The sequence below is a fragment of the Vicugna pacos genome, chromosome 19 (assembly GCF_048564905.1).
Source record: "Vicugna pacos chromosome 19, VicPac4, whole genome shotgun sequence".
In the NCBI taxonomy this organism is placed as follows: domain Eukaryota; kingdom Metazoa; phylum Chordata; class Mammalia; order Artiodactyla; family Camelidae; genus Vicugna; species Vicugna pacos.
Genome location: NC_133005.1, coordinates 25,127,898 through 25,150,363, shown reverse-complemented (window position 1 = coordinate 25,150,363; position 22,466 = coordinate 25,127,898). Strand labels below are relative to the sequence as shown.

General features: G+C 56.1%; 3 protein-coding genes across 3 annotated transcripts; 1 reads left to right on the top strand and 2 right to left on the bottom strand.

Moving 5' to 3' along the window:
• Nucleotides 1–60: 60 nt before the first annotated feature.
• On the top strand, nucleotides 61–17,494 carry NECAB3 (N-terminal EF-hand calcium binding protein 3). Its single transcript, XM_006202740.4, has 13 exons — nucleotides 61–1,481; nucleotides 3,527–3,551; nucleotides 5,128–5,236; nucleotides 6,204–6,229; nucleotides 6,424–6,521; nucleotides 14,279–14,415; nucleotides 14,696–14,814; nucleotides 14,930–15,009; nucleotides 15,114–15,167; nucleotides 15,672–15,784; nucleotides 15,947–16,024; nucleotides 16,506–16,597; nucleotides 16,693–17,494. The coding sequence occupies exons 1-13, from the start codon at nucleotides 1,359–1,361 to the stop codon at nucleotides 16,725–16,727; spliced, it is 1,089 nt and encodes a 362-aa protein (XP_006202802.4). The 5' UTR covers nucleotides 61–1,358; the 3' UTR covers nucleotides 16,728–17,494.
• On the bottom strand, nucleotides 7,615–8,578 carry ACTL10 (actin like 10). Its single transcript, XM_072944045.1, has one exon. It carries the CDS (start codon nucleotides 8,472–8,474, stop codon nucleotides 7,737–7,739), a length of 738 nt encoding a protein of 245 aa, XP_072800146.1. The 5' UTR covers nucleotides 8,475–8,578; the 3' UTR covers nucleotides 7,615–7,736.
• Nucleotides 11,347–12,731, bottom strand: C19H20orf144 (chromosome 19 C20orf144 homolog). The gene is made up of 2 exons (XM_072944046.1): nucleotides 12,512–12,731; nucleotides 11,347–11,799 (listed from the first exon to the last, which is right to left on the bottom strand). The coding sequence occupies exons 1-2, from the start codon at nucleotides 12,638–12,640 to the stop codon at nucleotides 11,404–11,406; spliced, it is 525 nt and encodes a 174-aa protein (XP_072800147.1). The 5' UTR covers nucleotides 12,641–12,731; the 3' UTR covers nucleotides 11,347–11,403.
• Nucleotides 17,495–22,466: the final 4,972 nt, after the last annotated feature.

Here is a 22,466-nt window from a genome sequence, read left to right as displayed (position 1 = left end):
CGTTTCCCCTGTCCCTGCTTGGTTTCACTTCATTTGAGCCTCAGAGCCAAGGTAGATAGGCTTCATCACCTTTTATGTCTTAATTTAAAAACTGTTTAATAAAGTAATAAATGAACTCCCTTCCTTTCTCCAGCCCCAGAGAGGCCACTCTGATCAGTTTTCTCTGCTCCTTCCAGATGATTCTAGACATTTGTAAACATGCAGCAGATAACTACAACAGAATGATTGTGTCAGGTTCTGGGGACACATGCTTCCTCCCCTCATGAAGCTCTCAGGATCTGTTGGAGGAGTTGCAGACAAATGAGAAGATCAGGGAGGGCTTCCTGGAAGAGGTGGTGCTTGATCTGAAGCTGAAGGAGAGTAGAAATTAAGTGATGAGGAAAATGAACACACCAAGCAGGAGAGGGCAGTATGGGCAAAGGCCCTGGGGCACAGACAACCTGAGAGAAACCAGTGTGACTGGAACCCTGAGGTGAGGACCAAAGTGGAGAGAAGTTCAGTCTTTGGCTTATTCAGGGGACAAGGGCCCTGGTGAGTCTGAGACAAGAGCGACATGTCTAGTTTTATATTTTAAAACTCCCTCTGCTGTGTAGAGGATGGATTGAAGAGGGAGCTAGAACAGCAGAGTAGAGGGGAAAGAGAAGGCTGAGTTGAGCTTGAAAGTGGAGGGGAGGGTACTGCGAGACGATCTACACGACCCTTAGGTGGGCTTTCGCTGAGCCAGCCTCTACTTTAACCCCTTTTACTGTCATTCAGCCCCCACAATTCTATGAGGTGACTACGATTACCTTTTGCAGAAGAGGATACTCAGAGGGGAAGGCATTTTCAGGTTTTACCCACCAGGTGGCGCCCTTGTGCCCCTGCAGTTTGCTTTGTTGACCCACAGTCGAGCGAGACTTGCCCTGGCGGGGTCGGGGGTGTGACGCGTAGCCCTTCCCATTTTGTTCCAGGCTGTGTAGTACGCCAAGCTGACCATCATTTACGCAGCCTGTCCCCAGTGGAAATGACTCCTTGAGTGGTTCCTAACTCTGCACTGCCCACCCCTCCGGGAGGTGGGGAACTACGGAGGCGAACGGTGTTGGGGTTCTGCATTGCGCGGCGTTGGCACCCCGCTAAAGGCTAGAGTTTGCTCCCCTTTTCCAGACTGGAAAGCATAGGGGCTGGCAGACGGCCAAGCTCGCCGGCCGGTGGGGCGGGGACGGAGGCGGAGCCGCGGGGGGCGGGGCCCTCAGCCTCCGCGCCGGCGCCGACAGGGTGGGCGCCGCTCCTTCTCATCCCCCGAAGTCCGCGGCGGCGGCGGTGGCAGCGTCCAGATCCCGGAGCCTCAGCCGAACCGGAGCCGAGCGGGTGGCGGTGCCATGGCGTGCGCGGGGCTGCTCACCGTGTGCCTGATCCGGCCGCCCGCGCCAGAACACCCGCGGCCCCCGGCGCCCGCGCCCGCGCCCGCCGCTGGGCCCGCCGGACACGCACTGTTCCAGGACGTGAGTCGGGAGCGGGCCTGGGGCGCCGACGCTACGGCCGTGGGGGTGGTCGCTGTCTCTCTCAGTGTATCTCCAGGTCTCTGTCATACCTCTCCCTGAGGACTCTGTCTCTCCTTGCTTCTGTCTCTGCGGCTTTTTCACTGTTTTTCCCTCTATGTCCGTGTCTCTCGCTCCAGGTCTGTTGGGGGCCCTGCCTCTTGTCTCTGAGTCTCCATCTCTCTCCCTAGCTCTCCCAGACCCTGCCGTCTCTGTGTCTGTATGTCTCCCTTATATTTATCTCTCTGCCTTTTTATCCCATTCTCTGTCTTTCACTTTCCCTCCTTGTCTCTGGTTCAGTGTTACTGTGCTTGCTGCCCCAACCCTGAACCCACCCCATGCATGTGTCTTGGCCGGGTTGGGGGTGTCAACACTTGATCATAGAAGCAGTCATGGTGCCCCTCTCTGGCAGCCCCAGGCTGGGCTGACCCGGGCAAGGTGGCCTGGAGGAGGAAGCAGCCCCCTGACTCCTGACCTCGTGCTGACCCAAGTCCTTAAGATCTAACCCGGGGACGGTGGGATCCCACAGTTGGTCAGGGCTGCCCACAGTCATCCTCTGTGATCTGTATACCCTGCCCTGGCAGGCAGGTGGTCCTGCAGCTCCCGTGGACACTAGCTGGGAGCAGCCTGGCCCGACCTCAGTCACTCCCCTGAGCCCTTTCCCCACCTTTCACCCTAGTGTCAGCACCCTGTCCTCTCATGCCCCTACTCCAGGAGGTTCCTGCCAGGGGAAAAAGCTGTAGTCCCGCCCCCTCCCCACTGTCCCTAGTGACTCAGCACCTTGGCCACAATCCTCCAGGCTGAAAGGGACCTGACCTTCCCACTTCCCAGATGGAAAAACCAAGGCCTAGAGGGTTAGGGAAATGTCTATCATGCATGGAGGCAGGGGCACACTAGGGTGTGGCTCTAGGTGTCCTCTTTCCCAGCTTAGCACCGCACCCCCCACTATTCCCCGCCAGTATCTCCAGCTGCCCCAGCCAGGCCACACTGGACTGCTATGTGACCCTAAGCCGGTGGCAGACCTTCTCTTGAGTCAGGCTTTTGGCTGGGGATTAGATTTATCTCTGAGCCTCACTGACCTGAGAAAATAGCCAGAGGGGAGAGGTGGTCATGACCTGGAGCTGATAGGAGCTCTCTGTCCAGGCTTTGGCCTGCCCCTCCTTACCAGGCCTGCTGGTTTCCTGTTTGCTTGGTTGCTTTGTGTGACCCAAGAGTCTCTGGTCCCTAGAAGAAGCAGGGACTATGTCTTTACTCTGCTCTGCTCTGCCTGCCTCTGTTGTTGAAAGCTTCTCCATAAATACAATCTGTCCACTCTTGCTTTCCACCACGCTTACTCCTCCCTGCATGCACGCGCACACACAGACACACACACAAACATAGCCATATGCGCATGGGCCTGCCCAAGACAAGACCCTCATACTGAGCTGGCCTCATAGAAAGCCCAGCCCTGGAAGGGTTAACCCTGGGCTATCCCCCATGTGCTAGTGGGAAAACAGATACCCACAAAGAAAGGACTAGCCGGGGTCTTCAACAAGCTCACAGGGAAACAGCCCGGAGCAGGCAGAGTCTGGGACAGACCAGAATCACACAGCAGAGTTGGGATTCAGGTCTGGGATGGGTGCCCAGGATCCTCAGGCTGCATCTTGGCCCATCTCCCTACTTTCCTCAAACTGGGACTGTTCCAAGGGCGGATGCATCAGACAAAACTCGGGTTGGACTTGGTGTGGGAGGTGAAGGTGCAGAGACCTGGCCTGGAGCACCCCCCACAAGGCCAGGCCCTGCAGGAGAAGTGAGCAAGCAGTGGGGCCTGCTGTGTGCTCTTCCTGTGCTCCCCTTGTTGGAAAAGCTCCTGCAGGGCAGAGCTGGGCAGGGGGTTGGGACTAGGCTGAGCAGGAGGAAGGGCGATGCAGGGAGCAGGCTGGCCAGCTGGGGCCCTGTTGAGTTGGGTAGGGGCCTCCTACCTCCCAGGCTCCTCTCACAGCTCTCATCCGTGCCCTTTTGTCCTCCAGGTTTTCCGCAGAGCAGACAAGAATGGTGAGTGTGGCTTCCCTGGTCCCACAGTTGGGGGAAGGGCAAGGGACATCATAGAGGCTCAGGGGATGGTGGGGGGTTTAGAGACACAGTGTAGAATGGAGAAGAATCTTTGGGGGACCTAAATCAGGAGAATCAACCAAGACATCCTTCTTGGAGGAAGTGCTATTTTGAATCAAGTTTGGCAGGATGGAGAGTAGAGGGAATGTGGTTTAGCCAGAGGCTGGAGGTGGGAGCTTACTTTCTGGCAGGGCCCTGTGGTCAGTACTTCCCATGTATGACCTCATGTTGTCCTCGAAGCTGCCAGCTAGATGAGAGTTCTTCACCCCATTTCACAGACAAAGGAGCAGAGGCCCAGAGAGGTGAAGCAGGCTGCCTGAGGTCACACAGCCTTTATATGGTGGGTCTTGAATCCTGGTCTTTATGATGCTTGGTCCAAGGCTACCTGTGTGAGGGGCTTTGGACTGGCGAGGTCATGGATATGAGGCCCTGTGGGGGATTTTATCTTAGATTTTAGAGGGCTCAGTAACTTTCCATATGACCAACCATCTGGACCCAGGGAGGGCTTGGGCATGCTAAAGATGGGTCCAGGGAATTGGCTCCTCCTGCCCTTCGTCCTGGGCAGTCTCATACCCGGGTCCGGGAAAACCTTCAAAGCTAAAGCAGGAGCCGTTAGGGAACCCTGCAAGCAGGTTGCTGCCCATAGATGACTCGGAGCAGCCAGCGGTGCCCTGATTGGCTAGTGGAGGGTCTGAACTGAGATAGCCTGTCAGCCTTGACCTCCTTTCACCTGCGGTCTTCAGACCTGTTTATGTTTCAGCCCCCTCAAGACAGGCTTGTATCCCTCTCCTTGCCCCTTCTCCCCAGGTCTTTCCAAATTGGTGGAGACCATTAGTCCCAACCTGTTGATCCGGACACATGGTCCCATTTGGATCACAGCATTCTGTCTGGGGAAGCTCAGACCCTCCCCCAGCTCCACTCTCCCCATCTCATCTACTTAGAGACCTTGCAGGTCAAATCCCCAGTGTCTTTGGCCATCACGCTTATGCTCTCAGCCTCTGCTACATGTCCCCTGTGATGGTCATTTCCTCCTGAGCCAGTCTGGCTGCTTCTTACAGGGGCTCCAACTCTTAGGAAGATCTCATCTGACTCTGTCGTTTTCTCGAGAGGAGCCTGGTTCCAGAGCATGGAACTGGAGCCAGGCTGGCCAGCATTTGGGGCAGAGACTCGGGCCAGATTCCAGTCCTCCAAGGGATGTCTAGGCCCTGCTGTGATCTGCCTGTATCCTAGGCTATTGTTCATTTGTTTCTTCATTTGGCAGACATTTATTGAGTCCCTACCCAATGCCACACATGTACAGCCCTGTTCCTTGGGTGCCTGTTATCTTAAGTGGGCACCTCTGGGGGCCCCAGCCCTTTTGTCTCCAACAGCCAGGCTCCCCACCAAGCTCGCAATCGCATTCCACCTGGCTGGGTGGTTGTGATGTGCTGCGAGGCCTTTGGTGGGCCTGGACCTGGTGGCAGGAGTACAGCCAGGGGTCAGGGATACTTACTCTGCTCTCTGTCCCCCATCCCCCCAGATGATGGTAAGCTCTCGTTTGAAGAATTCCAGAATTACTTTGCCGATGGGGTTCTCAGCCCAGGAGAGCTGCGGGAGCTGTTCAGCAGCATTGATGGGCGTCCCACTGAGTGAGTACGCGATGGGGTGGATGTGCCGCAGGTAGACATGAGGCCAAGTTGTCCCGACCCCACTGTGTCCCCTGCTGCCTTGGCTCCTTATGGAGGATGGGGGTGACCAGGGAGAGGGGTGCCAGGGCTCAGTGCCAACTTTACCCGCCCACCCACCCCCTTCCTGGCTCCAGTTTGCCCATCACACTGCTTCCAGCTGGCACCCAAAAATAGCCAGGCCTGAGTCACCACCTATGGTTTAGCCCACAGGTGCCCCCCTCCATTCCCACTTTATGCAGGGACCAGAGGATGCCTGGGGACAGCTGGGCCCTGCCTGCTGCCACCAATGGATGCAGGTGCTGCCACATCTACGGCTTTAGCACGAGTCTGCTTTCTTCTCCTGCTCCCTCACGCAGGCAGGCACACACACACAGCTAGCCCTTCCTGTCACTTCCCTTACCCCCATCTTCTTAGAATAAATTCTATCTCCAGGTCACCACTTAAGGCTCCCATGCCTGCCTGTATTTTGAGGCTTGGGCTGAACCCTTTGTGCTACCACCTCTCCACCACCAGTCACTCCAGTCAAATTCCTTGTCCTTTAAGGCCTAGCTTAGGCAGCCCCTCTTCCAGGAAGCCCTCCCTAGCCTACCAAGTAAGACCCCTTCTCTGGACTTCCACAGACCTGGCTTCCCCTTCCCAGCTCTGACCACTCCTCTCTGGCTTCTGTTCACCTCTGTCTCCCCTGACCTGAAATCCCCTTGGAGGCCAAGAGCAGGACTGAATTTTTGCCCTAAGAGAGTGTTTGATGGGGCAGTAGTGCTTGCTCCCTCTCACTGTCCACCAAGCAACTTAACCTGGGGTGGAGTTAGAAGTCGCCTCCTCGTCAGGCTGAGCCAGGCAGGGAGAGGGAAGGAATGTTGGCTTCAAAGATCCGGTTTACCTGGCCCAAGTTAGCAGGTCTGAAGGGTGCCTTCTCTTTTCCCTGCAGCAATTTGGAAACGGAGAAACTGTGTGGTGAGTAGGCCCATGGGAACTCTTGCCTCCTGGGACCCCTGGGCAGGTGGGTGTGACGAGAGGCTGTTGCTGGTCTCCGGATGGAACAGGATGGACTGGGCTCAGGATATGGGCCTGGTTGGCTGCTGGGGAATTCCAGGTTGTAAGTGGGGAGTGGGGGTCCGGGAACCTTTGAGCGCCTCCTCTGCCCGCAGACTACTTCTCAGAACGACTGGGCGTCTACCGGCCTGTGCTGGCTGCGCTGGAGTCTCTGAACTGTGCAGTTCTCACTGCCATGGACACAACCAAGCTGGTGAGTGGAGGGGCCGATGGTAGGGGTCCTAAATGAGGGCAGGGGGTGTCTGCTGTGCTGTGGGAGCCTCCACCATTGGGCTCAGGGCATCTTTACTTCTCTGGGCCCTAGTTTCCTCTTCTGTAAACTGGGCATAATAATGGAGCCTGCCTCCAGACATTTGTTGTGACAATTAAATGAGAATGAAGGCAGGGAGTTTTGTCTTTCTAGTTCTCTACTCTGTTCCCAGCACCCAGACCTCTGGCTGGCACACAGTAGCCGCTTCCTACCTGGAGCTGCTGCTGCTGCTGCTGCTGATTATTGACCAGACCTAACTGTTGTGGGGTATCCAGCCTAGCTCCCAGCAGGGATGGGCCGGAGGGTAGGGCATGCTCGCACATACCCACCAGCTGGTGCTGGTATGTGGAGCCTAGCAGGGGGGTGGGGGGGCACACCCTGAGGACACGTGTGAGTAGGCAGGCGTGTGTGCACCCACGTGTTTGTGTGTGTGTATGGACACGTGCACACAAGCATAAACAGTGCTCACAGCCAGGGCTCCAGGCCTTTGGATATTTTTAAAACACCACAAGCTGCCCCTCAATTTGTGTGTTCCTTTTAAGAAATGTCTCCACCTCCCTTTGTTCCATAGCTCTTAACAAGGGGCAATGAAGGAGTGGTGTGCGGGCCTGGGATTGTGCGTGACCCCACTTTTTACAGAAGGAGAAACTGAGGCCCTCAGCAACTTGATAATCAGCAGGGGACAGGGCTTCCCCTTCTGGTTGCTTTCACATGGGATTTAGTAGCTTTTCAAAAGGTCACCCCTTGGGGCCTGGCATGGGATGGGAATCCGAAAAGTACATGGTGAGGGTTTGGTGTATTATGATGACTTCTGTATCTGTAGCCTGGACACAAGTGGAGGGGGGCAGCTCTTTCCTTGTTGCCATGGAAACAGCTGGACTGCCATGGGTGGGCAGCTAGACTGGCATTCTCTGTACTGGCACTGGTTACAGAGGATTCAAACTGCAGGTCAAAGGGAGGTCCCCAGAAGTCCTGACCACCTCCTCCTAGTCCAGAAAGGGACAGGGGGTACCCATCACCACACAACTCTGCCAGCTCCAATCACTGAGCCTTTTATCTGGTACTCAATGCCTCTGATAGAGCTGCAGCTCAGCTTGCTGAGCGTCTGCCTCTGCATCCCCCCTCATGACACCACCCCCTTCAGTCCAGCATGATGACTCAGTTGAACACTTCGTGCACCAGTCTGGAGCCACATTCCTCATACATGGCCCGGGTCATCCAGCGGCATTGAAAGGAGCGCAGTGAGGCCACCATGGAGCCTCCTGTCCACACTGCTGTGCCACGCCCAGGCTTGGCCACCAGGCGAGGTTGCAGTGCCCCATAGCCGTGCCGCCGGGACTGGGTCTCCAGCTCCATCTCCAGGCGCTCAGTGAAGCCAGGGAAAAGCGTGGAGCCACCGGCCACCACCACGGTGTTGGCCAGCCGTGTGCGTAGTGTTGCAGGCACCCTCTGCAGTGCCTGGAAGGCCAGTGTGGCCAGTCCTGGCTCAGCCTGGCCCAGCAGACCCGGCTGAAAGATGGGCTCTGGGCAGCGGAATCGCTCGCTGCTGAGGCAGACAGAGCACCCATTGCCTAAGCAGATATTGGCTGGATGGTGGCGAGCTGGGTTTTGGAGGTCACCCTCGAAGTCCAGCGATACATAGCAGCAGCGCTTCTTGAGCTGTGTGATGACCTTGCGGGGCAGGGCCTGCAGCCGTTGATCGGGGCATGCTGCCACCAGCAGGTCTCGCAAGTAGCGCGACAGAGTGCTACCTGCCACGTCCAGCCGGAAGGTGGCCTCGTGCCAGGAGTGGCCAGCATAGATGGGCGTGGCGTGGCACACGCCCGCGCCCGCCTCCACGGCCAGCCCGCTGAACGCGCCGACGGAGCAGAGCGCCAACGACGCGGTGCTGGCCATGTGGCACGCGGGCACTGCTAGGGCCTCGAACAGCAGCTCCGCCACCCTCTCGCGGCCCGCGGGCGGCGCCGATGGCGCGTCGCTCACCAGCACCGGCCACTGCTCTGGGTACACCCGCAGGCCGCCCACCAGCAGGCGCTCCCACAGCCTCTCCAGGGCCTCCCAGTCCACTACCACGCCGTGCTTGATGGGGTGCGTCCGCGCTACACTGCCTGCCAGCTCGCAGCCCGGCGCCTTGGGCAGCACGGGCGGGTCCCGGCTGGGCACCAGGCTGGAGCTTTTCAGCACCAGGCGCGGCTGCTTCTCGCCCGCAAAGCCCGCTTTGGTGAAACCCGAGCCCTGGTCCACTACTACGGCGACGCGACCCAGTGAGGGCGGCCGGCGGACCCGACAGCTCCCGGACAGCGACGCCACCTTCGGGCCGGCCACGCCCTTCAGCCAAGAGTTTTGCTCCCAGAGGCTCAGTTGCGCCCCTGGCCTGAGACCCCAACTCCGCTGGCCTAGATGGAGGCCCGCCTTTCAGCTCTTGGCTCTGCCCCTTGGCCCTACGTCCCTGCCTTTCTGGATTAGATAGCTATTGCTCTCAGTTTGTTGGTCTCTGCGGTCTGGTCCTGAGGTCCTACTTTTTTTGGACCGAGTGGATGTCTCTTTTCAGTTCTTGGACTCCTTCCCTGGGCCCAAGGACCCCGCTTCTGGTTCAGGTGTCAGTTCCCGCCCTCACTGGGCTATGGCCGCTTCTGGTCCTCTTTGCCCTCCTCTGACTCAAGGCCCTACCATGTCTCTGAGGACTCGCCTCTGCTGTGCGTCTCTGCCCCTTCAGATGGAGGATAAGTCTGGGCCAAATCCTTTAAGAGATTGAGAAGCCTCCGGAAGCAGCTCTGGGAATTATGGGGCCTTGTGACAATGTCATCCAGACATACATCCCCACTTGGGGACCCAGGAGCCCAGCCCAGCCCCTGAGCCCCGGGCAGGCTCCTGGCACTTCTCACCTGGGCTTGGCAGAAGTACTGTAGTTCCTGGTTGTGGAGGTAGGGCTGGGGTGGGGTGGTCAGAGAAAGAAGGAAAAGAACTTGGATTGGACTCATTGTGACCTCAGTCCTCAGCACCTGCCATGCTTCCGCAGCCCTCCACTCTGATGAAAACTCCCCAGACATATCCTCTCTCCTGGAGCAGGGCTGAGGGTGGCGATTTTTAACATCCAGAGGTCTGGCCTCAGCTGCTCAGAACAACCAGTTTGATTCTATCCCCAAACCATTTCAGATTACCTGATGTGCTCTGGCCAAATGTGTGGGCTCTCCCTTCTCAGTGCTGAAGAGAAAGGTCTTAATCACAGATCTACAGCCACCCTGAAGACCTGTGTGCTTAGCCTTCAGGGACCCAGGCAGCTCACAGCAGCTTCTGCAAATGGTCTTACGTGGGCCTGAGTTTGTGACTCAGTTCTGAAGCTGACTCACTGTGCACCCTGAACAAGTCTGGATCCCTCTCTGGGTTCAGTTGTTTCCTCTAAAAGGTGGTCATCCTCACCTACAGGAAAGCGGCCACTTGTTGTCTCCGCAGTCTCTTTATTTTCTTTAGGACATTTCTGGTTGCAAGTTGAAGACCCACTGAGGTGAGCTTAAGCTAAAATAGGGATTTTATACAAGCATCTTGTATGTCTTATGGATACCAAGGGCAGGATGAAATCAGGGTTTAGGAACAGACTGGAAGCAGGGCCTGACTGCAGGGCTGTGGGGAAGCCATTGGCTCTGCATTGTGTTTATAATCTTCTGAAGGCTGGTTTCAGCCTGTGCATGTTCCTGTAGAAAACAGCCTTTTACAGCTCCTGAATTACGGACCCAGAGAAGGGACTGATAGGACCAGCTAGGGCCAATCACTTATTCCAGGAGATGTGCCCCACACTAAGGAATGTGCTTACCCTGATTGTAACCATGTGGTTGTTAGGAAAGGGTCAGTTCTCACAAGCAGTAGAGGAGATGCTATGTGGGTAGTGGATTCTCAAGCTTGATGTAGGTAATGTGGTCAGGACATTGATGAGGCTGACACTGACAAAAGTGTATTTTCAATAGAAGCTGAATTGAAGACCACAAGTGACAGTATGGCCAGACCAGGAGTGAGGGTGGAAGTCGCTGAGAAGCCCCAGAGGGGAAGACTGAGGTTGGGGAGCTAGGCCTGCACATCCCAATAATAAGCTTGGGCCTTTCCCTGTGGTCAGTTGGGAACCAGCATGAGCTTATGAGCAGGGGAGTGAAATGTCCTCTAGATCAGCGGCTGCAATGTGGGGAGAGGGATGGGACAGGGTAGGTAGGAGACAGGTAACTGAGGTGCCTTGGGGGTTTCCAAGCAGAGTGCAGCAGAAGTGAGAGAACCAGGGACCTCAGCCTCTCCTCCTGGGTGCTCTCACAGGTGGAATGTGATTCTAAAGCTCAAATCATGGACCTTCACAGTTCTTCCCTAGGTGGTGGCTAAAAAGCAAAAGCCTGGGACCTTCTCCCTCAGCCTCAAAAAGACCAGTGAATGCTGGAAACTCTTGGAGCTGCCTGGCCTCTGCTGGAAGCATGCACCTCTCCTCCTCGCGTGGCCAAATCTGGCTTTGCGCAAGCTCACTTCCCTTGGGCCTGCAGACCTGCAGGGTCTGACCTGGGCCTGGAGGCAGGGAACAGCCTCCCTCCACTGTGGCAGGGTGCCCCCTCCCCAGCCCAGGGCAGGGGTACTGACTCTTGGGTCACAAGGAAGGAGAAGGCAGAAACAGCCTCGACTCCAGGCCATGGCCGTTGCTCTGCCCTCAAGACACCTGGTCTTTCCCTGTCTCGCTCTGGGCCTCAGTTTCCCCTACCCCGGCTTCACGCCCAGATGCCTCACACAGGGCCAGCAGTGGTTGCTCTGCGCTCTTTATTGGGCTAGTCCGGGGGCCGGGGTGCGGGCCAGCTTGTCAGGGCCGCGGGCGAGGGCAGCGGCGCCGCTTGCGTGGCTGCTCCTCGGCGGGGTCGGCCTCGCCTCCTGCCTCGCTGTCGGTCAGCAGGCGCGAGTAGAGCCGCCGCCAGCCCTGCGCCGCCTTGGCCCCGCCCTCCGCGCGGCGCCCCTCTTCCTGCAGCCCCGCGTCCAGCAGCAGGAGCAGGACCAGGATCTTCTTCACCTCGCGCGTTCGTGCGCCCTCGCGCCGCTCCGCGCCGTCGCCCGCTCCTCGCAGCATGGGCACCGCCGCCGGGGAGGCCACCCGGGCGTCCGCCGCGTCCTCACCCGGCCGCCCGCACCGCGCGCCGGGGCCCGCCGTCACCTCAGCTAGCTGCTGCTGCTTGTCCAGGGGGAGGAGCAGGACGATCTTGGTCTAGGGGGTGGGGCAGGGGCGTGAGGGGAAAGCGCGTCCAGCCTTCCTCCCGGGGACGCTCACCCACCCAGGTCTGTCTCCTAGGCCCTAACTCCTTCTGCGTCTCCTGGACTCCTGCCATCCTAGCCCTGGGGAGGTGGGGGAGGGAGGTATCCTACCCCATCGCCCTGGACCCCTGCTGCCCCTCTGGAAACCCTCCTCCACCCCAGGCTGACCTGAGACCTCACTTGGATCCCGTTTATGAGATCCCCAGCCTACCCCCCTGCCCCCAGCTTTGATGCTGGGACCCTCACCCACCCCTGCCCCAGCCCAGGGCCTCTGCCCACTTGAAGACGGGGGAAAGTAGCATGTTTTGAAGCTGTGGGATGGAAAAGGGCATAAGGAAACTCCTCGTGCCCATAGCTCCAGTGTCACCAGCTTGGGCTGATCCCCCATGCCAGGACCTCCACCCATCAGTCCTAGGTTGGGAGAATGCCCTCCTGGCCTCCCAAGTCTCATCCACCTCCTGGTCCCTGGAATCCCCTGCTCTCCCTTCTGGGCTCTTAGGACCCCATCAACATCCATGTGGGTTCCTGGGACCCTCATCCTCAGGAGGGGCTCTCCTACCCCTTCCATGCCCCTAGAACTTCTGCCCACAAGGCCTGGACTCCCAGCATCCCCTCCTGTCCAGGTTCCCCTGACTCCCACTTGCCCCTCGTGCCCTGTCACTCACGCTCGGCTTCTGCCACTTGAGGTGGCTGAAGAACTGCTGTTTCTGCCGGGCCTTGTCCATGTCAGGTGGCCTGTCCTTTCGGGCCTGCTTAGGGACTTTGGTCCTCTTGTGGGAACTGTTGTTTCCCATGGCAAGGCTGGTCACCACTGGGGGCCCAGGCCCATGCTGCCTCTGCCCTGCCCTCTGGTGGGGGATTCTCTGCCCTGGCTCTGTCCCAGAGGGGCCACATTGTGACCTCATCGGTTGACATCACCAGCTCCAGGCTCCGAGCTCCTCCTCCCAGAACATACAGGCAAATCTTGGCTCCATTTACTCTGTCTGTAACTTCTGGCCTTGGTTTCTCAGCTGTAAAAATGGACTAATGATAATAAGTGAGGTTATGCTTGTAAAATGCTTAGTGGTGACTAGAGAGGAATTTCTGTGGCCTTGGTTTGAATTCTGGCTCTGCCACTAGCTAGTTTTGGACCTTGGCCAAGGTACTCCTCTAGACCTCAGTCTTCTCATCTGAAAAATGGAGTCATTTATGGTTCCTGTAAGCTGTTATGAGGATTAAATGATATTCTACTTGGAAACAGGGCCTGGCACAGAGTGGGTGCGTGTGTCAGCCAGGTTCTTTGGTTGCAAGCAACAGAAACTGATCAATAATCTTAAACAGCAAAAAGGAACTTATTGGAAGGATTTCAGGAAGCTCAGAGAATGGCCAGGAAGTCTAGAGGCTTGGAGAAACCACTGGCCTGTCCAAGAATGAGAAGACCCAGCCTCCCCTTTGTCCCTGCCTGTCTGATGGCTGAATTGAGGCAGGTCATGGGCAGGAGAGGAAGCCCCTGATGGATGGTGCCTCTGGGACCCCTTGTGAAGGGGGGCACCACAGCTCCCTAGGACTCCCATCCTGGGCTATGTGTGTAGGTCGGGGGGCAGAGAGAGGAGTTGGTGAGGAGATTCTCAGGGAGTCTGACTGTTGGATGTACAAGTCGGCAGTTTTCTTGTATTATGTTTGACAGTAAAAACGATGACAGGTACTGGACTGAGCCCCATGTAGGAAATAACTCATTGGAGACTCTCAACAGCTCAGTGAGATAACTGTTAGCATCCCTGTTTTATAGGTGAGGAAACAGGCAAGGAGGTGAAGGAGCATCCCAAGTGGGCAGCACAGGGCCTGGCACATGGTCAGCCTACCTGCCTCTGCCCACCTTGGAAAGGGCTTGGGGGGAAATGGTGATGTAGATTGGGGTCAGTGTGTGAGGCCGATGACCCACTGTGTTTTATTTGCAGCTCTTAGTAAGAAGTGCTCAGTAGATGTCTTTTATGTGGATGAGTGAGTGAATGAATGGATAAATGAATGAATACATAGATTGTGAATTTGGGGCCAGCTGGTGAGTATGGAGCCATATAATACCATCATTCGGCTTCATGTGTCCATTATGTCATACCACACCCCAACTCTCCCACCCACCCCCAGTCCAGCTGTGCCTGGGGCCTCACTGGCTGAAGGTGGTGGCCCCAACAGTGAAGGGGCCTTGAGGCCCAGAGAATGGCAGACGGTTCTCTATGAATTGGCCTCATACCTTCCAGGAAGAGGCCAGGCCTGGACAAGGAGGGGGTCTGAGGTCTGCTCGCCCACTGAGTTCCAGTGCCCTCCCACTTATGCCAGGTCTGCATGCCATCTTTACGCTGCCACTGTTGCTCTAGTCCCTCTGGTAGACAGCTCCCCACTCAGAAATATATGCTTGGGGCTGAGAGTTGCAGACCATGCCTCCTCTGCCCCAGGAGTATGAGCGGGCCTCCAAGGTGGACCAGTTTGTGACACGCTTCCTACTGCGAGAGACAGTGAGCCAGCTCCAAGCCCTGCAGAGCTCTCTGGAGGGGGCGTCAGACACCCTGGAGGCCCAGGCCCACAGCCCGCGGTATGTGAGGAGCTCCGTGCCCCTGTGGGTCCAGTTCATGTGTGTCCATTATCTCCATGTGTCAAGTCCCTCAGCTTTCACCGCATTCCGTAGCTCTAGCATCCTGGAGCCCAAATTCTTGTTCTTAGGCAGGAGGCCTAAAGAGGGTGGGGAGGTCTGCCTTTGAGGCTGGGCCTCAGTGTCCCCAGAAGCCTGTCTTACCTCACCGAGGCCTGTTTTGGGGCCCCAGTCCTTGGCCTGTGGGTCTGGGAGCAGTAGGCCGACTGTCCGCTTCCCTCAGGTCAGATGATGAGAGGGTGTTGGTGCAGAGCAGGCCCCGTGGCAGCCGGCGGGCAGGGCGCAAGCCCCTGCGGAGCGTCAGTAGGTCGCCCACCTGGTCTCCTGGCTCCTCTGACACAGGTGTGCCTGCGGCGGGGTGGGAGGGCCTGACCTCCCCCAGTGCCTGCTCCTCCTCTTTCCCTCATTCCGCCCAGAGAGGCCTCCCAGCCTGAGGGGGCCCATGCCTGACCCCCAGGGCGGAGCTCAGAGGCCGAGATGCAGTGGCGGCTCCAGATCAACCGTCTCCAGGAGCTCATTGACCAGCTCGAGTGCAAGGTGAGCAGCCACGTGGCTGGTGCCCTGTGCCGGTGGACCTTCCTGGAGTCCACCCAAGCCAGGCACACGCTGAGGACCTGGCCCACTCTCTGTGTCCCTCACAGGCTCCCCGGCTGGAACCCTTGCATGAAGAGGAGTTTACCAAGGGGCCCAACTCGGTGAGTCTGGGAGCGGGGCAGGCAGCTGGGTGTCGGGCCAGGAGGAGGTCATGAAGTGAGGAGATTAATGGGGCCAGCTGACCCCCGGCCTCTGCCTTGCACACTCCCCCATTCTGTGAGCTTGGCCCAGCCCTCATACCCCAGGCCAGGCCAGTTGGGTTCTGGTCTTGCTGTGTGACCCTGCAGAAATCTGCTCCTCCATGAGCATCAGTGTCCCTCATCTATAGTTCTGAAAGCTGGGTCTGTGGCAGTGGGGATGGAGGCCAAAAGGGGCAGTAGGAAGTGGTGCCATTCTGCAGGAGAGCGGGACATGGCTGGATCAAGGCAGCAACCTTGGGCTTGAGAAGAAGAGGATGGAGTCAGGGATGCTGGGGTTGGATTGGGGCAGGGGCCCGACCTCAAGGTAGGCTGGGTCTGGTGCAAGCCCAGAAAGGCGGGGTCCACAGCTGTCCCTCCTGCCATGCGCTGCCCTACCCTGCCTGACAGGGCTGCCTCTCTTGCCAGCACATCCTTGTGGCCCAAAGGCAGGTACAGGTGGCTGAGGCGGCCCTGCAGGACTTCCACCATGCCCTGTGCTGCTACGTGGACTTCACAGGGGCCCAGAGCCATTGCCTGCAGTGAGTCCTCAGCTGGCTGGTGTGCTGGCCAAGGTGGGGTGGGGGGTGGTGAGCAGGGAGAAATGCTGGGGCTGGGTGTCTTGGGCCAGGGCTCTCGTTAGACACCCCTGGCAGCAGTGGTAGCAGCCCAGGCCTGGCCTGGCCATCTCTTTGGCCCTGCAGTGTGTCTGCCCAGAAGATGCTGGACAATGCCTCCTTCACCCTGTACGAGTTCTGGCAGGATGAGGCCTCTTGGAGAAGGTATGAGTGGTAGTCTAAAAGCTACCTTTGATTGAGTATGGGCCCTGGGTTCAAATAATCCTTTCCTATTCACTGTGTGACCTCAGGAGAGTTACCTACCCCCTCTGAGCCCCAGTGGGCTCCTTTCAAAATGGGAGTGATAATAGTTCTAATCTCTTATCAACTAAATGAAATGACATGTAAAGAACTGAACACAGTGCCAGGTACAAGGTAGGTGCTCAATGAATACACACTGTCACCACCATGCCACACCCTGTGCCACACACCTTGTGTGTTACTTCGTATAGTCCTCACAGTATCCCAGTGGATACGATTGTCCCCATTTCACAGAGGAGGAAACTGAGGTTTACAGCCAACATGAGGAAGGACTGAGATCTGAATCCAGGCAGCAGGACTGGGTGGGAGCTGGGAGCTCTTAACCACATGGTCCTGATCTCTGGGGACTAGCTCCAGCCTCAGTCCACTCCGCGGCCCTTCCCAGGCACCAGCAGTCCGCCTGCAGCAAGGCCTTCCAGCGCATCCTCATCGACCACCTGCGGGCTCCAGACACCCTCACCACTGTGTTCTTCCCAGGTGTGCCGCATCCCCCAACCCTCTCCACAGCCCTGGGACCTGGGGAGGGGCCGTGGGCACCTGATGGCCTCTGACTCCCAACCTCTGACCCCCAGCCTCCTGGTGGATTATGAATAATAATCGAGCCTGACTTGCATAACCAAGGACCCTCCTTCTGGAGCTTCTGGACTGGTCGGCTCAGCTTGAGACCAAGGACACTGCTGCCTCCTATACCTGGGGCCTAGCTCTCAGTGGCCTCCCAGACCCAGCTGGTGGAGAATCTCAGCCCCGGGATCAGAGACAGGGCTCTTGCTTCTATTTCTTCCTTTATCAGTGTATTTTATTGTTTGTAGCTTTGGTCTCTGAGGTACTCTGGCCTCTGCCTGGCTCAGGAGGCCTGGATTCTGGTCCCCTCTGCCCCTGCCTTGCTGCGTGACCCAGGGCAAGTCCCCTCTCTGAGTGGGCCTTGGGCCGCCTGGCTACCTAGTGGGTGCCTGCTTTCTTCCTGCTGTCTCGGGGCCAGGCTTCTGCTCTTCCCCAACCAGCAGCAGAACCAGGGCTGATGCTCAGGGACTGTCCATCCCGACCCCACCTCGACCCCTGAGGCTGGGCTGGATCAGTCTGCAGTGTGGGGTAAGGACCTAGGATTCCCCATCATCCTCCTGGGCTGGCAGGCTCCTGACCCTTCCAGCACCTGCAGCTGCACCAGCGACCTCTGGAGGATCCTGGGTTGGTTTGCATGTCATTTGCATATCATTTGCATGCTCCTGCCCACCCATACTCAGGGCACTATGGGAAGCCCCAAGGTGACCTTGCTAAGTAGCAATAATTTGGGCCAAGTCACCTGATGCCCCTAGATACCTCTGAACCCCAGCCCAGGACCCCAGCACAGAGGCAATAAAGGCAGTGGTCACCTCCTGTGTCGTGTCCTCTCTCTCTCAGCAAGAAGGGCCCCCAAGCCTACAGATAGTGAGAACTTAATTACAGCTGACTCAGCTTGTCTCAATTTGGGGGCCCTCTCACCTTGCAAATCCTGGCTCTGGAGTCTTCCCTGGGAAAGGTAAGTGCATTTGGGCTCTGCCTTAACCACCCCCGCCTGACCCCCAAATCCTGCGGGTTCTAGGTTTACCCCTTTTTGCCAACAGGGTGTGGTGTGGAGTTGGGGGCTCGCTACTGAGCCCTCACAAAGTCCCAGAGAGCAGGGCTGGGTTCCTGAGAGACGACTTGTCCCCAGGCAGAACCCCCCTCGCCTGCCTCACCCCTTTCCAGGCTGGACTTGTCACCACCCCTTAGTGGGTCTTACCAGCTACTGGGGACCTTCCTTCTAGCCATCTTGGGACTTGGGGATTGGAGAGAGGTGGCTACATATGAAAAGAGCACAGGATGGCCTCTGACCTGGTCTGGAGGGTGCTGGGGTCAGGATATTTAGGCAGGAGAGACACAGGTTTGGGCTCTGAGTCCGGGGAGAGCTTGCCTCATTGAAATGAATGAAGCCCAGTGCGGCTGGGGCCAAACGGGGAGGTGACAGGGCCTTGGGAGGCCTTTCATCCTGAAAAAGCTGTGGGGGGTTTCAAGGGGTGGCTGGCTAGTGGGCTGACATTTCACCCATGTGCCTGACTGCCCTGGTGGTGCCAGGTCCTTGCTAGGTGCTGGGGCATGGCCAAGGAGGCAGCTCAGATGGTGCCAGCTCAGGGTGCACATCCTAGTTTGGGACTCCAGGCAGGTCTTCCCTGAGGTCTCTCCCCAGTCACCCCTGCAGGAGTTCAGACTTGCAGGGCAGAAAGAGCTGCTCCTGCTGGCCTGGCCGCCCAAGCCAAAGAACCAGCACAGGAGTCCCTGGAGGCTCCTTGGCCAGAGCTACACCAGGCTGCCTCTGCCACCCACTTCCCAGACTCCTGGCAGTTCCTCAGAAGTGCTGCCAGCACCTGAGACATTCAGCTCTGGGTAGCATGAGGAAGTTTCAGTGTCTGTCCTTGTTAGAGAATCCCATCCAGGAGGCAATAATCCAGCTTTGTCCTGTTGGAATTCCTTCTGTTCTGTTTTCCTCCACAAAAGAGTAACAATAGCAAACCTCCTTTGCTGAAGGGATGTGCTGGGGAGGGTCCTGCAGGTGGAGGGGAGAGTGTCAGTCCTACAGGATTGGGGAAGGCCTCTTGGAAATGGTGATGCTGGGTTTGAGCTGTGAAAGATGAGTAGGGGTCTCTAGACAGACGTGAGGGGCAGACAAGCAGGGAGAATGTTGCAAAGGGAGTAGAAGGAAGAACTGCGGAGTCTAAGGGATTAGAGGTGAGCAGGGAGACCAGGCCAGAGAGGAGTCGAATGATGTCCTGCAGATAATAGGGAGCTGGGAGTTGCCAGGGGAAGTGTTGTGGGCGGGTGTGTGAGCTGGACTGCGGACCGGAGGCTGAAGTTATAGCTACAGGGAGGACAAAGTTCTTGAGCTGGAGCTGTGGGGTCACAGAGGTCTCTAGGCCTTTACATTGTGTCTACTTAACTCTCGCAAGCTTGCCTTCATCTCCATCTTGCCATCCCCTTGGGCCCCCAGGTCTTGGCCACCATCATCTCTGGCCTGAAAGACTGTGGCAGCCTCTTCACTGGGCTTCCCTTCCCCACACCACCCACTACCAGTCCATTCCTCATAAAGGAATAGACATAAAGGGTTTTGAAAACATTGCCATGGCGGGAGGGTGGGGAGGGTATAGCTTAGTGGTAGAGCACATGCTTGGCATGCACAAGATCCTTGGTTCAATCCCCAGTACCTCCACTGAAAATTAAATAAACTTAATTACTGCCCCCCAGAACAAAACATTGCCATGGTGACCACACCTCCCTGGCTAAGATCCTTCAGTATGAGGCACCCCACTGCCTTTAGCATCAAGACCAAGTTTGATTTCTTGACTTGGCATTCAAGGCCCTTAGCAATCAACCCCCCACTTCCATTATGTGCAGCCTCCTCTCCCTAAAACACTTTTCAGCTGGGCTGGGCTATGTGCAACCTCAGTCACCGCCCCCTCCTTGGCTTTTGTTCCCTCCCACCCCTGGCGCCATCCACTACAGAAATGCCTCCTTAGCCTTTAAGTAGGAGGTCAAAGCCATCAGCTCTGAGTTGCCTTTCCCAGTCCTTGCCCTCAGTGCCCTGCTCTTGGTGTTTCTTCAGCTTGTTTCAGCAACCACTAGGCACCTGCTGTGGCAGGTGCTGGGGATGGTAAAATGTCTGGGGCTGGTGACAGCACCTCGGTCAAGGACAGGCAGAGTATTCTTGGCTCCTTCTGCCAACTGCTACCCTCACCCCCACCCTTTCACCACTCCCTGCACCTGCCCCCTCACCTTCCTCCCAACTGTGCTGGTGACTCACCTGCACACATCAAAACCTATCCTGGGGACTGGCCCAGTGCTAGGCCAGGTGCTGGAGAGACAGCAACAGCCTCGGTGGCTGCCATTGCCCTCCAGCTCTGAGAAACACAGAAGTCCCCTTAACACAGCCTCTGATGGGCCTTCAAGAAGTTACTCTTAAAGCAAATACTTCAGTAAGACACGAGGCTCCAGGCAGGATGCTGGGACAAAGGTGAATCCTCAAGGACATCACGTTTTGGCAGAGAGAGAGAAGCAGGTTGTGATGGCAACCTCTTTTACAGGGCTTCCTGGGTGCTAGGCCCTGTGTGAGGGGCAACTCTCATGGGATCACATCACACCTCCCAACCCACTGGTGTAGGCACCACTAGCATCCCCAATTTACAGACAAAGACTCAGAAGCTCAGCAAACAAGTGCCTTGCTGAGTTAGACAGCTGGATTACCCCCCGGCACCAAAAGCCGGTCTTGTGTCAAGTGTCAAGATTGCTGAGGGAGATCTTGGGCATTCTCTGGTAACAGAAAACAGCCCATGGCTGGAGGACAGTGGCAGCTATAACAGAGGAGGGAGCGACCCAAGTTGTGGGGCTGCAGGATGTCGGATGGGGAAGCAAGGAAAAGCCATAGGAGCACAGCACGAGGTGGAGGGTGGATCTGGTGTGGGCTTTTCAGAGCTCAGCCCTTGGAAGGTAGGTGGTGGGGGTGCTGAGTCTTGATCATTTCCGGAACTCCCTAGGAGGCACCCAGAGAAAATTAATTGAATTCATGGGGCAGATAGGCAGCCTTGGAAAAGGTTGGTGCAAAGGGGAAAGCAAGAGTTGCTGAGATGTGCACCCTGGATAGGAATCTGGTTTGTAGATTAAGGCGGCAGAGGTAGCAGATTTGGCTCTGTCCACAAGAGGGCGCCCAGCACCAGGCAATGAAGCTGCCCTGGGGCGTGGTGGGTGGTTGCTGGTTCTCTGATGCTATTGGGAGGGAGGATGCAGAGGAGGGGATACACTTCAGCTCACCACTATGAAATTGTAGCATCAGAAACAAGCACAGATGGGCAGGAGGAGTTTAGATCAATGCATGTTTGCTCATTCTAAGATTGTATCATTTCAGGCCATTTCTTTTTATACTGAGGAACAGGAGTAAGGTTTCTTGACTGCACCCTTGGTAAAACTTGAAAGGGCTCATTCCTTGCAACCTGCCTTCCTAAAGGAACAACTCTTTCCTATTTTTCATCTGCTTGTCTCTCTGACGACTCATACAGTAATGCTTCACTCATTTTGATTCATCTAATCTGCTGTTCAATAGATTTATATCAATTTGTAATTTTCAGAATTCTATTTCCATATCTGCCTAGTTATTTTTAGTCTCCTACTCTGTGCTCTTTTTCTTCCCAGCACCACCTTTAGAGGTTTCATGGTTATTTTATATTCTGTATTTGGTAACACTACCTGAGGTCCCAGGGATCTAAATCATTTTTTTTATTGTTCCTGTTGACTTGCTTATAGTGGCTCATTTCCTTGGACATAAACTTTCGTAACTTTCTTGGACAATTTATACTTGGTTGATATGTAATATTGTGATTGATGTTTTTGATATTTTAATATCCTTCTCTAGAGAATTTGCATTTTTGCTTCTGCCAGACACCAGGAGATACAAGCCTAGAGTCATCTTAATTCCTCAGCCTAAGGGATTCTTTGACCTCTGGAATAATGGGACTCTGAACCTTAGCCCCAGGAGAGAGCAGATATAAGAGTAGAGTCTCTGGTCAGTGTTTCTTTCTTGCAGCAGGGCCAGAGAGTTCTCTGCTCAGTTCCCTTTGCAGACGGGTAGACCTTCCCTGCTTGCCTCTTCAGTGAGGCCAAAACCAGTGACCTGGCTCCATGGAGAGGTCCTGGTTTTGTTTATCCATTTTGTACAGGCTCAAAGCCTTGTGTCATATTCTCCCTAGAGGCAGTTAATCCCTCAGACTCTGACTTCTTGGAACTTCTTTTGCCTCCAAGCAGCAGTTTTCCTCTATTATACTGAACTACTACCCCTGTGGTTACAGCTTTCTTTCTGGCCCTTGGGGATTTCCTACTTTCTCATGTGATCTCAGCAATGCAGTTAAAAGTCCATTCATTAGAATTTTTCCAGCATCCAGGTGTTTTATGATAACGGCAAAATTTTCAGTTTATTTATATAGCAAATGTAACATAGTATTTTACTGTATCATCACTTAAGTCCCTGGGATCTTTTTTCCAGAGCTAAGGCAGATTGCTAACTCGCCTACCAAATAAGCTCTTGTGCTAGACTAACAGTCTTGAGATCCTGTAGTTGCTCTGCGTGGACTGCAGTGTTGCGCAGCTGTTGATAAATAGTGGCACTCGGCACCATCTGCATGAAAGGCCATACGGCTAAGCCCCCACCCTGCCTTCTAGGGCCAAGGCCGCAGCTGTTCTTCTCCGTACCTGAGGTCTAGTAACCAATCCCTCCGTTTGCATTTTGGCAGTCTGTGAAGCTGATGGTGCCAACAAGCTTCTCGGGCAAGGCTGCTTGGAAGCAGTTCTA